This window comes from Salmo trutta, unplaced genomic scaffold (genome assembly GCF_901001165.1).
Source record: "Salmo trutta unplaced genomic scaffold, fSalTru1.1, whole genome shotgun sequence".
NCBI lineage: Eukaryota > Metazoa > Chordata > Actinopteri > Salmoniformes > Salmonidae > Salmo > Salmo trutta.
In genome coordinates, this window is record NW_021822720.1 from 27,577 (window position 1) to 42,946 (window position 15,370).

A 15,370-nucleotide genomic window follows, 5' to 3' on the forward strand; every position below is an offset into this window, starting at 1 on the left:
GCTCTACCATGAAGAGTCCATTTGAGGTGTTGCAGAAGACCGAGGACGGCAATGTGATTGGCTCAGGACAGAACCACCTGATCAGCAGTCGCCAATGGGAGGACCAGGACGCTGTGTTTAAGTCTGTATACAGGAAGTACATGGTTACTAACCCCAGCAACACTACAGACCCAGAGAACAGACCCAGGTAAACACTACTGTTGAATGAGAGTGGTTAGTTTTAAAATCCTCAGATTGTAATGATAACAGAAAATAAGACCTGACAGGGTCCTGGGTCCTCAGTCTGAATCAGACTACCCAGACAGCTACTGATGATCTGTTAGGGTCCTGGGTCCTCAGTCTGAATCAGACTACCCAGACAGCTACTGATGACCTGTTAGGGCCCTGGGTCCTCAGTCTGAATCAGACTACCCAGACAGCTACTGATGACCTGTTAGGGCCCTGGGTCCTCAGTCTGAATCAGACTACCCAGACAGCTACTGATGATCTGTTAGGGCCCTGGGTCCTCAGTCTGAATCAGACTACCCAGACAGCTACTGATGACCTGTTAGGGCCCTGGGTCCTCAGTCTGAATCAGACTACCCAGACAGCTACTGATGACCTGTTAGGGTCCTGGGTCCTCAGTCTGAATCAGACTACCCAGACAGCTACTGATGACCTGTTAGGGCCCTGGGTCCTCAGTCTGAATCAGACTACCCAGACAGCTACTGATGACCTGTTAGGGTCCTGAGTCCTCAGTCTGAATCAGACTACCCAGACAGCTACTGATGACCTGTTAGGGTCCTGGGTCCTCAGTCTGAATCAGACTACCCAGACAGCTACTGATGACCTGTTAGGGTCCTGGGTCCTCAGTCTGAATCAGACTACCCAGACAGCTACTGATGACCTGTTAGGGCCCTGGGTCCTCAGTCTGAATCAGACTACCCAGACAGCTACTGATGACCTGTTAGGGCCCTGGGTCCTCAGTCTGAATCAGACTACCCAGACAGCTACTGATGACCTACCCAGACAGCTACTGATGATCTGTTAGGGCCCTGGGTCCTCAGTCTGAATCAGACTACCCAGACGGCTACTGATGACCTGTTAGGGCCCTGGGTCCTCAGTCTGAATCAGACTACCCAGACAGCTACTGATGACCTGTTAGGGTCCTGGGTCCTCAGTCTGAATCAGACTACCCAGACAGCTACTGATGACCTGTTAGGGCCCTGGGTCCTCAGTCTGAATCAGACTACCCAGACAGCTACTGATGACCTGTTAGGGCCCTGGGTCCTCAGTCTGAATCAGACTACCCAGACAGCTACTGATGACCTGTTAGGGCCCTGGGTCCTCAGTCTGAATCAGACTACCCAGACAGCTACTGATGACCTACCCAGACAGCTACTGATGATCTGTTAGGGCCCTGGGTCCTCAGTCTGAATCAGACTACCCAGACGGCTACTGATGACCTGTTAGGGCCCTGGGTCCTCAGTCTGAATCAGACTACCCAGACAGCTACTGATGACCTGTTAGGGTCCTGGGTCCTCAGTCTGAATCAGACTACCCAGACAGCTACTGATGACCTGTTAGGGCCCTGGGTCCTCAGTCTGAATCAGACTACCCAGACAGCTACTGATGACCTGTTAGGGCCCTGGGTCCTCAGTCTGAATCAGACTACCCAGACAGCTACTGATGGCCTGTTAGGGCCCTCCTCCCTTCACGTCACGAGCCACAGACCAGATCGGCTCAGCATAATGAAATCCACCTATTGCTTGCCTTTGGACTTCAATCACTTGATCATGAGCTCATGTTGACATAGCCTTTAGACTTGTAAATGAGTGGTGCACTGGTGTTGTAACCGTGGAGATGAAATGTTAGTATTGTAACCATGGAGATGCTGTGTTTGAAGCTGTGTGACCAGTCACTTCCTGCTTCCTGGAGGTCTGTCTTCTGTCCTGGGAGGAGTTAAGCCTCAGACAGGTGGGTTAAGACAATTTAACAAATGTTTTTTCATTACATTTGAATATCATGAATCTGTTTTTAAATATTTTATTGATGCCATGGGTTCTGTATTTAAATGTTGAATTGATGTCATGGGTTCTGTATTTAAATGTTTAATTGATGCCATGGGTTCTGTATTTAAATGTTGAATTGATGTCATGGGTTCTGTATTTAAATGTTGAATTGATGCCATGGGTTCTGTATTTAAATGTTGAATTGATGCCATGGGTTCTGTATTTAAATGTTGAATTGATGCCATGGGTTCTGTATTTAAATGTTGAATTGATGCCATGGGTTCTGTATTTAAATATTGAATTGATGTCATGGGTTCTGTATTTAAATGTTGAATTGATGCCATGGGTTCTGTATTTAAATGTTGAATTGATGTCATGGGTTCTGTATTTAAATGTTTAATTGATGTCATGGGTTCTGTATTTAAATGTTGAATTGATGCCATGGGTTCTGTATTTAAATGTTTAATTGATGCCATGGGTTCTGTATTTAAATGTTTAATTGATGTCATGGGTTCTGTATTTAAATGTTGAATTGATGCCATGGGTTCTGTATTTAAATGTTGAATTGATGCCATGGGTTCTGTATTTAAATGTTGAATTGATGCCATGGGTTCTGTATTTAAATGTTGAATTGATGCCATGGGTTCTGTATTTAAATGTTGAATTGATGTCTTGGGTCCTGTTGCAGATTGAGATCGACGACACATAAAATATTAATTTTATCAACTCTTAATCAAATGTTTTTATCTTACTCTCTTCTTAGAAACATCCCTTCTTTTTGTAGTAAAATACATCCCCTTCATCAAATCAAAATCAAATGTATTTCTGAAGCACTTTTTTAAATGCAAGTAAAACTAAATGCATGCTCTTCAACCGATCGCTGCCTGCACCTGCCCACCCGTCCAGCATCACTACTCTGGACGGTTCTGACTTAGAATATGTGGACAACTACAAATACCTAGGTGTCTGGCTAGACTGTAAACTCTCCTTCCAGACTCACATTAAGCATCTCTAATCCAAAATTAAATCTATAATCCGCTTCCTATTTCACAACAAAGCCTCCTTCACTCATGCTGCCAAACATACCCTTGTAAAACTGACCATCCTACCGATCCTCGACTTCGGCGATGTCATTTACAAAATAGCCTCCAACACCCTACTCTGCAAATTGGATGCAGTCTATCACAGTGCCATCCGTTTTGTCACCAAAGCCCCATATACTACCCACCACTGCGACCTGTATGCTCTCGTTGGCTGGCACTCACTTCATATTCGTCGCCAAACCCACTGGCTCCAGGTCATCTACAAGTCTTTGCTTGATAAAGCCCCGCCTTATCTCAGCTCACTGGTCACCATAGCAGCACCCACCCGTAGCACGCGCTCCAGCAGGCATATCTCACTGGTCACCTTGAAAGCCAATTCCTCTTTTGGCCGCCTTTCCTTCCAGTTCTCTGCTGCCAATGACTGGAACGAATTGCAAAAATCACTGAAGCTGGAGACTCATCTCCCTCACTAGCTTTAAGCACCAGCTGTCAGAGCAGCTCACAGATCACTGCACCTGTACATAGCCCATCTGTAAATAGCCCATCCAACTACCTCATCCCCATACTGTTATCTATTTATTTATCTTGCTCCTTTGCACCCCAGTATCTCTACTTACACATTCATCTTCTGCACATCTATCACTCCAGTTTTTAATTGCTAAATTGTAATTATTTTGCCACTATGGCCTATTTTATTGCCTTACCTCCCTAATCTTACCTCATTTGCACACAATGTATAAAGACTTTTTTTCTATTGTGTTATTGACTATGTTTTGTTTATTCCATGTGTAACTCTGTGTTGTTGTTTGTGTCGCACTGCTTTGTATTGATGCTTTGCCTGTTTGATGGTTTGTCGGAGGGCATAACGGGATTTGTTATAAGCTTCCGGGTTAGAGTCCCGCTCCTTGAAAGCGACAGCTCTAGCCTTTAGCTCAGTGCGGATGTTGCCTGTAATCTATGGCTTCTGGTTGGGGTATGTACGTACGGTCACTTTGGGGACGACGTCATCGATGCACTTATTGATGAAGCCAATGACTGATGTGGTGTACTCCTCAGTGCCATCAGAGGAATCCAAATACATATTCCAGTCTGTGCTAGCAAAACAGTCCTGTAGCTTAGCATCTGCTTCATCTGACCACTTTTTTATTGATCGAGTCACTGGTGCTTCCTGCTTTAATTCTTGCTTGTAAACAGGAATCAGGAGGATAGAATTATTGTCAGGTTTGCCAAATGGAGGGCGAGGGAGAGCATTGTATGCTGTCTCTGTGTGTGGAGTAAAGGTGGTCCAGACTTTTTTTTCCCTCTGGTTGCACATTTCAAATCAAATCAAATTTTATTGGTCACATACACATGGTTAGCAGATGTTAATGAGAGTGTAGCGAAATGCTTGTTTAAAATGCTGTTAGAAATTTGGTAAGACCGATTTTAAGTTTCATTGCAAGTCCCCGGGCCACTAGGAGCGCCACCTCTGGGTGAGTGTTTTCCTGTTTGCTTATGGTGGAATACAGCTCATTGAGTGCGGTCTTAGTGCCAGCATCAGTCTGTGGTGGTATGTAGACAGCTACAAAAATATATAACTCCGTGGATAGATAGTGTGGTCTACAGCTTATCATGAGATACTCTACCTCAGGCGAGCAAAACCTCGAGACTTCCTTAGATATCGTACACCAGCTGTTATTTACAAAAATACATAGTCTACTGCCCCTTGTCTTACCAGAGTCCACTATTCTATCCTGTCGATACAGCGTATAACCAGCCTGCTGTATGTTGATAATGTCGCCGTTCAGCCACGACTCCGTGAAGCATAATATTACACGTAGGTCATCGGTTTTATTTTCTAGACCCTTTTTCTCTGCCTTCTCGTCACGCAAATGACGGATCTGGGCCTGGTCCCGGGAAAGCAGTGTGTCATTCACGTCAGGCTCGTTAAAGGAAAAAAAGCATTCTGCCAGTTCGTGGTCAGTAATCACAGTTCTGATGTCCAGAAGTTATTTTCGGTCATAAGAGATGGTAGCAGCAACATTATGTACAAAATAAGTAAAAAAAAAAAAAAACATTACAAACAACTCGAAGAAACAAACAAAAGTACACAATTGGATAGGAACATGTAAAATGTGTCTTCACTATTATTTTTCAATGTAGAAAATAGTAAAAATCAAGGTAAACCCTTGAATGAGTAGGTGTGTCAACTTTTGACTGGTACTGTAGGCCGATAGTTTTTTACATTTTCCGGGTCAGGGTTTGACTTTTTCAAGAGAGGCTTTATTACCGCCACTTTTTTAGTGAGTTTGGTTCACATCCAATGGATAGGGAGCCATTTATTATGTTCAACATAGGAGGGCCAAGCACAGGAAGCAGCTCTTTCAGTAGTTTAGTTGGAATAGGGTCCACAATGAAGCTAGAAGGTTTAGAGGCCATGACTATTTTCGTGAATTGGTCAAGAGATACTATTGTTCCTAGGTCCTGGCAGTTTATTTTTTATTTCACTAGTCAAATCAGTTAAGAACAAATTCTTATTTACAATGACAGCCTAGGAACAGTGGGTTAACTGCCTTGTTCAGGGGCAGAACGACAGAGCTTTACCTTGTCAGCTCGGGGATTCAATCTAGCAACCTTTCGGTTACTGGCCCAATGCTCTAACCACTAGGCTACCTGCCACCCCAGTTCAGTGATACTATTATACTATTGTTCCTAGGTCCTGGCAGTTCAGTGCAGACTCGGCACAACTGATTCCATGTCCCCTGTCTGTCTCTCTCTCCAGGAGGAGTGGCTGTAGCTGTGTGTCTGTGGTGGAGCGGCAGCCACAATCTGCTGCAGTACTTACTGTGGAAAGCTCCCAAAGACAAAGCAGGTAGGTTGATTAGGTTGGGGGTCATTTAGTCACATGTACTATGCCATAACAATAGGATCTGTGTTGATGTTAAAAAAAGATCCTGGGTTTGTATTCAAGTGTCTGATCTAGGATCAGTTTTATCATTTAGATTATTACAACTATGATCCTAGACTCTGAAAGGCTTTATGAATACAGGCCCGTTTAATGTGTCAGTATATGACCTGAATGTTCTGGGTGTAGTATATGTTCATGACCAGCAGGGGGCAGAGGTGTTGCAGCTTTAAAAATGTTTATTTAAAACAATGTTTTTACCTTTATTTAACTAGGCAAGTCAGTAAAGAACACATTCTTATTTACAACGACGGCCTACCTGGGAACAGTGGGTTAATTGCCCTTGTTCAGGGGCAGAACGACAGATTTTTACCTTGTCACCTCGGGGATTCAATCCAGCAACCTTTCAGTTACTGGCCCAACGCTCTAACCGCTAAGCTTCCTGCTGCCCCAAAAGTAGCTGCTCATCATGTTGTCTCTCTGTTCCAGACCCGGAGCCCAAGGCTGATGCACTGTGGCCCAATGCCCAGGAGATCCTGTGTTCTGCTGTTAGCAGCTGTACTAGACACATAACTCTGGGACTGGTTAATGGACTGGTTACTGTCTGGGACAGACACTTAGGTGAGTTCGCTGTCCACACAGTTACCTAAATGTTACACTAAATATCTGTGTGGCCCTTTCTGGAAAGACTGCGCATGTACAATAATGTTGAGATTGATAAAGTTTCCCGTTCTAAATCAGACCTGTGGTAAACCTGTGTACTTGTGAACGAGCATTAAAACTCTGCTTGGAAAACAATAACACCCTCATTTTCTGTGTACTTTGGAATTATTGGAATTAGGCCAAGACAGTATCTAAGGAAACATCAATTCATGGTGAACTTGATCAAATGTCTTTGTAGGGGTTGGCATGTTTTCTTTTGCAGTGGCATTTGCTGTAGCCTATCTGTCTGTTTCTGAAAGACTAAAATAATTGCACATTGTTGTGGACCTGTAAAAATACAGTTTGAATTCAAGAATGTTTTGCCTCGGCCTTAAGCCTATATATCACGGTGGCAAAGCATATGAACTAACAGGTTATAGAGCGAACAACGCAGTTATCACAACACAGGTTGTAATATGTATTTTATTTCTGTCTTGGCTTCCCCAGTGATTTTACCCACGCATCGCTACTGGTTCCACCTGATCGCGAAACTTGAGTCGCATCGCATCTGCTTCACGCACAAATTCACGTTGTTCCCAGAGAAAGTGTAGTGGTGCATGAGTAGAATCACTGGGGAAGCCATATTACAACCGATGTTTTTTGATCATTTAGTTTGCTCTATAATCTGTTAGTTCATATGCCTTGCCACCGTGGTGTATTGGCCTGAGGCGGAGACAATAAGAAGACATAGCGGCTGAATAAAGAGAGCAACATCTGTCCTGGTGAAGTCCACAAAGCATATTGCATGTAACAAACAGTTACATGACCTACAGCACGGTCAAGCAAGTTCATGTTACCGCAAGTCGCTACTTGTAGAGAAATGCCATCCTCCTCTCTTTCATGTTGACGAAACGGTCTATGACTCTGTCATACAGTACACGCTTTTATTTTGTTGTCCATGGCTACCTGGCTAAAATGCTCGCTCGCTAGCCTAACTTCCTTTCATGGGTAATATTAGCTAGTTTAATGAATAGCATGAGCTGGTGCACACCCAGAGAAAATTATTTAGTGTAGAGGTGCTGATTAACGGAGAATAAACTGGAAAGCTATAAAAACAAAGACAGTTGCACACTCCATATATATATATATATATATATATATATATATATATATATATATATATATATATATATATATATATATATATGGCGAAGTGGTCTAAGGTACTTCATCGCAGTGCTAGATGTGCCACTAGAGATTCTGGGTTTGAGTCCAGGTTCTGTTGCAGCTACCGGGAGACCCATGGGGCGGCGCACAATTGGCCCAGCGTCGTCCGGGTTAGGGGAGGGTTTGGCCAGCAGGGATGTCCTTGTCCCATCGCGCACTAGCGACTCCTGTGGCGGGCTGGGTGCAGTGCAGTGCACGCTGACACGGTAGCCAGGTGTGCGGTGTTTCCTCCAACACATTGGTGTGGCTGGCTTCCGGGTTAAAGTGGACATTGTGTCAAGAAGCAGTGCGGCTTGGTTGGGTTGTGTTTCGGAGGACGCACGGCTCTCGACCATCGCCTCTCCCGAGTCCGCATGGGAGTTGCAGTGATGAGACAAGACTGTAACTACCAATTGGATACCATGAAAAGGGGTTAAAATAAAATAGATGTATTTTTATTTAAAAATCACTGTCTTCAGGGTCAGAAAGAAGTCACAGTGATGCCGAAACAACATTGGTGTTTTAAATTACTGGGACGTTATATAAAGTGTGCGAATCTTTGTTTTGATAGCCAACGTTAGCTAGTTAACATTATCCTTCTACATATTGAACATCCTCTCAGTCCAGGGGCAAAAACAATGCATGAATTAATAGTTGGATCAGAATCATCCTTATAATCATTGGCCAGTACCCTCAGATTAAGTAAAACCACAAGTCCAAATCCCTATCGCTATCCATAGCTAATTTAGGAAAGGGACAATTTTTGCTAGCTAGTGTTGGATTCGAAATTTTGAACATTGAGGTATTAAAGACATGATAGATCAGACGCATAGTATATTAAGAAGTGAGATCTGTAGAAAGACAGAGTGGCTGTGGAATGTGCTGGGTGGACGGGAGGAGATCAAAGGATTGCTATAGGGGAGGCAGAGGGACATCTGTGGATTAGGGGAAGGAGGGGTTGAGGTCAGGAGGTGAGGTCAGTAATAAGGGCTTACTATCCTCTTCCTGTTGAACGATAAGATGTAAGGATTGGAGAGAAGGAGGAATGTCTTAAGTGGGATATATATACCTGTGATGGTGAGAAATGTTTGGTTGTCTGAATTACAGCTGTAAAACCCTTTGGGCAGAATTAAACTTGGTTAAGCTTCTCTAGTGTCCTTGAGTTATTTACTCTGAAAAATAAGAACTTAACACTAGCCACCGGAGGACAACAACGCAATGAGATACAACAATTCAAGCTGTTTCTGTCAATTACGTATTGTTCTCGATGTGATGTAATTTGAGTGAAGCCAAAACCAAACTGGCTTCCCTTGACACATATTGTTTTGGTGTGCCAGGACCATTCACAGTTCAGCTCGATACTGATTGGCTATTATTATTGTAACGGAGACGTAGGGAGTCAGGAAGCAGGTGCAGCTGGTGAGTTTAAAAGGAACGAAAATAGAGTTAATACAAAAACAGGAGCAGCGTCTAAACATGAAAACAGGAAACAATACTACCTAATGGGTGATACAGCAGAGTGCTAGATAAAGAGGAAGTAATCATTGAGTGATGAAGTCCAGGGAAGCCTCATGATGGGGCACAGTTGTGCGTAATGATGGTTGCCAGGTGTGCGTAATGATGGGTTGCCAGGGCCGGGGGTTAGTAGACCGGCAATGTTGAACGCCGGAGCAGATGTGACAGTACCCCCCCCCCAGGAGTCCAGGAGAGACATAGACAGGGCTTCACTGGATGTCCAGGGCAGGTGGAGGGATTGTTTACAATTGTTTACAGACAGATTATTTCACTTATAATTCACTGTATCACAATTCCAGTGGGTCAGAAGTTTACATACACTAAGTTGACTGTGCCTTTAAACAGCTTGGAAAATTCCAGAAAATGATGTCATGGCTTTAGAAGCTTCTGGTAGGCTAATTGATATAATTTGAGTCAATTGGAGGTGTACCTGTGGATGTATTTCAAGGCCTACCTTCAAACTCAGTGCCTCTTTGCTTGACATCATGGGAAAATCAAAAGAAATCAGCCAAGACCTCACAAGTCTGGTTCATCCTTGGGAGCAATTTCCAAATGCCTGAAGGTACCACGTTCATCTGTACAAACAATAGTACGCAAGTATAAACACCATGGGACCACGCAGCCGTCATACCGCTCAGGAAGGAGACGTGTTCTGTCTCCTAGAGATGAACGTACTTTTGTGCAAAAAGTGCAAATCAATCCCAGAACAACAGCAAAGGACCTTGTGAAGATGCTGGATGAAACGGGTACAAAAGTATCTATATCCACAGTAAAACAAGTCCTATATCGACATAACCTGAAAGGCTGCTCAGCAAGGAAGAAGCCGCTGCTCCAAAAACGCCATTAAAAAAAGCCAGACTACGGTTTGCAACTGCACATGAGGACAAAGATCGTATTTTTTGGAGAAATGTCCCCTGGTCTGATGAAACAAAAATAGAACTGTTTGGCCGTAATGACCATCATTATGTTTGGAGGAAAAAGGGGGAGTCTTGCAAGCTGAAGAATACCATCCCAACCGTGAAGCACGGCGATGGCAGCATCATGTTGTGGGGGTGCTTTGCTGCAGGAGGGACTAGTGCACTTCACAAAATAGATGGCATCATGAGGGAGGAAAATTATGTGGATATATTGAAGCAACATCTCAAGACATCAGTCAGGAAGTTAAAGCTTGGTTGCAAATGGGTCTTCCAAATGGACAATGACCCCAAGCATACTTCCAAAGTTGTGGCAAAATGGCTTAAGGACAACAAAGTCAAGGTATTGGAGTGGCCATCACAAAGCACTGACCTCAATCCTATAGAAAATTTGTGGGCAGAACTGAAAAGCGTGTGCGAGCAAGGAGCCTTACAAACCTGACTCAGTTACACCAGCTCTGTCAGGAGGAATGGGCCAAAATTCACCAAACTTATTGTCGGAAGCTTGTGGAAGGCTACCTAAAACTTGACCCAAGTTAAACAATTTAAAGGCAATGCTACCAAATACTAATTGAGCGTATGTACACTTCTGACCCACTGGGAATGTGATGAAAGAAATAAAAGCTGAAATAAATAATTCTCTCTACTATTATTCTGACATTTCACATTCTAAAAATAAAGTGGTGATCCTAACTGACCTAAAACTGGGAATTTTTACTAGAATTAAATGTCAGGAATTTCTGAAAAACTGAGTTTAAATGTATTTGGCTAAGGTGTATGTAAACTTCCGACTTCAACTGTACTCCGCCCAGGGAAGTAACCGGACCCACTCCCCCTGCCGGTCCTGACAGTGACTCATCAGTAACCTCCCCTGTAAATAATGATTAATTTACTAAATACCTAACTAATCACACAGAATTACATATACACAGAATGGATCATACATTGATTACTAATTATGTCCTACAAGAAAACGTCCCTGGGGGATGGAACCTGTATGACGGCTGGTTACACAAAGAGAGGGGGTTGGGCTTGAATGAAAGCGCGGGAGGACTGAAGAACAAAGGGAGAAGCTATGCTATCGTAAATACAGAATCTTATGCATTCTAAATAACCGCCCATTTGGAAAAGGAAAATGCAATAAATATTTACTCTGAGCTACGCTTCGGTAGGTTGGTCGTAGATGCTGGCCGTGTTGCCCAACAGAGAGCTTCCTGTTCTCGGAAGAATGTCTCTGTTGGTAAACTTGATACTTTGTAGTGTCGTCGTTGTGTGTTAGACTGGATCTGTCGTCCGTCCTTTCCTAGCCCACGTTTACAGCGGCCGTTGCTAACTCAACGGGTAGGAGGTATCACTTCTTTGGTGAATAAGAGTTCAAAGTTCATACCATTCGCAACCAAAGCTCATGCTGAGGTTGGCTTAGTTCTGTAGTTGACATGTTAGTCCTTTTAACGTATGGACCGTCGTCCTCGGAACAGAAAGTTATATTTTCGTTAAGGGCTTATATAGTGGAGGGAGAGAAGGGTGTGTTTCATAGTTTATAACCAATGTCTATTCACAGGGGCGGGCCACTGATTGAGCAGAGCTCTAACCTTATGAAAACCCAATTCTCTCATTTGGAAGCTAAGATTACATTTAATCTTTTCACAAATAGTTTCAAATTTAAACATTTAAATTGCATAGCAATACCATGTGAATCTGATAACTAGAATGTGTAGACTTTCCCAGATACAGTTTATGTCGTCCTGTCATCAGTCATAATGTCTCAGATGACAACCGAACTGACATCATATTCATTAAGTACCAACGGATATTTTCAACTGGTTCCATTACCGAAATATTGTTCCTTTCCCCCCCACCTTTTGATGTTCCCCAACTCTCAATGTTTAACGAAGGCTTTTCAAGGGTCCTTCAGTAGAGTCAAGAGAGGAAAGGGAGAAAGGTATTTATGGGGGGGGTCATAAAACTTACCCAGAGGCCAACGTCATGACACTAGTATCAAACTTTGCTGTGGCCGGGGTCGTGGAAGCTGTAGGCTAGGATCAGACTTTGCTGTGGCCGGGGTCGTGGAAGCTGTAGGCTAGGATCAAACTTTGCTGTGGCCGGGGTCGTGGAAGCTGTAGGCTAGGATCAGACTTTGCTGTGGCTGGGGTCGTGGAAGCTGTAGGCTAGGATCAAACTTTGCTGTGGTTATTGAACACCAAATTCAGTTTTTATAAATGCTAACTTTTGGCTGAACCAGTGCATGTTTTGGGGTATATTTTGATGCATACGCAACGTTTATAAATGAGGCCCTTGGTAAAAAGCACACAACCATAATATTTCAAAGTAAATGTTTTCTTATTTCTTTGTTTTGTTTACATCAATTGTTAAGTTGCCATTTCATATGTACAGACCCTGGAGCCTATTTCTCATCAGTGTAAGGACCTAGAAGAGCTGTGCTGTATGTATTTATTTCCTAACTGGATTAAGTGAATATGACTGTGTGCAGTAAGTCTCTTATCTCTCTCCTCCATTGTGTAGGTCTTCCTCTGTCTGTTGTCTCAGTGGAAGCAGACAGTGTGTTCAGCAGCATAATATTTGTGGATTACTGGCCTAGTACGGCTACTGAGGATGCCCTACACAGCCAGGGTCCGAACCACACCAGCACACAGGTGCATCTACTGGTCACCTGTAAGAGTGGAGCATGTCATCTAGTCTACGCAGGAAGAGGACTGGACTCTCATGATGTCACACAACTATCAGAAAGGTTTACAGTATTCTATTCTACACAAGGTTAACTTGAGTAACCCATACCAAGCATTGATAGAAACATGATATAGAGCTTCATAACTTCCTGTCTCTCCTGTCAGACCATCAGATCCAGGGTGTTTCCCCTCCCTCTATAACTTCCTGTCTTCTATCTGTCAGACCATCAGATCCAGGGTGTTTCCCCTCCCTCTATAACTTCCTGTCTCTTCTGTCAGACCATCAGATCCAGGGTGTTTCCCCTCCCTCTATAACTTCCTGTCTTCTATCTGTCAGACCATCAGATCCAGGCTGTTTCCCCTCCCTCTATAACTTCCTGTCTTCTATCTGTCAGATATCAGATCCAGGGTGTTTCCCCTCCCTCTATAACTTCCTGTCTCTTCTGTCTTCTATCTGTCAGACCATCAGATCCAGCGTGTTTCCCCTCCCTCTATAACTTCCTGTCTCTCCTGTCAGACCATCAGATCCAGGGTGTTTCCACTCCCTCTATAACTTCCTGTCTCTCCTGTCAGACCATCAGATCCAGGGTGTTTCCCCTCCCTCTATAACTTCCTGTCTCTCCTGTCAGACCATCAGATCCAGGGTGTTTCCCCTCCCTCTATAACTTCCTGTCTCTTCTGTCTTCTATCTGTCAGACCATCAGATCCAGCGTGTTTCCCCTCCCTCTATAACTTCCTGTCTCTCCTGTCAGACCATCAGATCCAGGGTGTTTCCACTCCCTCTATAACTTCCTGTCTCTCCTGTCAGACCATCAGATCCAGGGTGTTTCCCCTCCCTCTATAACTTCCTGTCTCTCCTGTCAGACCATCAGATCCAGGGTGTTTCCCCTCCCTCTATAACTTCCTGTCTCTCCTGTCAGACCATCAGATCCAGGGTGTTTCCCCTCCCTCTATAACTTCCTGTCTCTCCTGTCAGACCATCAGATCCAGGGTGTTTCCACTCCCTCTATAACTTCCTGTCTCTCCTGTCAGACCATCAGATCCAGGGTGTTTCCCCTCCCTCTATAACTTCCTGTCTCTCCTGTCAGACCATCAGATCCAGGGTGTTTCCCCTCCCTCTATAACTTCCTGTCTTCTATCTGTCAGACCATCAGATCCTGGCTGTTTCCCCTCCCTCTATAACTTCCTGTCTCTTCTGTCTTCTATCTGTCAGACCATCAGATCCTGGCTGTTTCCCCGTGGTGACTGCTACTGTTCCGTTCCTCCAGCGCCTGGTAAACCAGCTTTATTATGTTGACTCTCTCAGGCCACCAGGTCCATTTCTCAGTCTCATCAAATGTAGTGATGCTGGACTAGTGTGTTTCTCTGTTTCACTATCGTCTATCCATGACAGACAATCACTACTCCTATCTTCTCTTACTACTCTTATCGTACGACTCCTATCTTAGGAGAATTCAACAGGTGTAGACCTTACAGTGAGATGCTTACTTACAAGCCCTTAACCAACAATGCAGTTAAGAAAAATACAAAAAAAAGTATGAAATAAAAGTAACAAATAATTAAAGAGCAGCAGTAAAATAACAATAGTGAGGCTATATACAGGGGGGTACCGGTACAGAGTCAATGTGGAGGCTATATACAGGGGGTACCAGTACAGAGTCAATGTGGAGACTATATACAGGGGTACCGGTACAGAGTCAATGTGGAGGCTATATACAGGGGGTACCGGTACAGAGTCAATGTGGAGGCTATATACAGGGGGTACCAGTACAGAGTCAATGTGGAGGCTATATACAGGGGGTACCGGTACAGAGTCAATGTGGAGGCTATATACAGGGGGGTACCGGTACAGAGTCAATGTGGAGGCTATATACAGGGTATTACGGTACAGAGTCAATGTGGAGGCTATATACAGGGGGTACCGGTACAGAGTCAATGTGGAGGCTATATACAGGGGGTACCGGTACAGAGTCAATGTGGAGGCTATATACAGGGGGTACCGGTACAGAGTCAATATGGAGGCTATATACAGGGGGTACCGGTACAGAGTCAATGTGGAGGCTATATACAGGGGGTACCGGTACAGAGTCAATGTGGAGGCTATATACAGGGTATTACGGTACAGCGTCAATGTGGAGGCTATATACAGGGGGTACCGGTACAGAGTCAATGTGGAGGCTATATACAGGGGTACCGGTACAGAGTCAATGTGGAGGCTATATACAGGGGGTACCGGTACAGAGTCAATGTGGAGGCTATATACAGGGGGTACCGGTACAGAGTCAATGTGGAGACTATATACAGGGGGTACCGGTACAGAGTCAATGTGGAGGCTATATACAGGGTATTACGGTACAGAGTCAATGTCGAGGCTATATACAGGGGGTACCGGTACAGAGTCAATGTGGAGGCTATATACAGGGTATCACGGTACAGAGTCAATGTGGAGGCTATATACAGGGGGTACCGGTACAGAGTCAATGTGGAG

The 15,370-nt window shown here is 44.2% G+C and overlaps 1 protein-coding gene across 3 annotated transcripts in view; it reads left to right on the top strand.

Annotated features, from left to right (window-relative positions):
• Nucleotides 1-15,370, top strand: part of wdr93 (WD repeat domain 93) — a 40,573-nt gene that overhangs the window by 12,527 nt on the left and 12,676 nt on the right. For all 3 annotated transcript variants that reach the window (XM_029744996.1, XM_029744998.1, XM_029744999.1), the window contains exons 7-12: nt 1-187; nt 1,886-1,956; nt 5,796-5,885; nt 6,408-6,539; nt 12,719-12,944; nt 14,096-14,156. In XM_029744996.1, coding sequence (XP_029600856.1) covers nt 1-187; nt 1,886-1,956; nt 5,796-5,885; nt 6,408-6,539; nt 12,719-12,944; nt 14,096-14,156 — 767 coding nt within the window. The remainder of the gene's footprint in view (nt 188-1,885; nt 1,957-5,795; nt 5,886-6,407; nt 6,540-12,718; nt 12,945-14,095; nt 14,157-15,370) is intronic.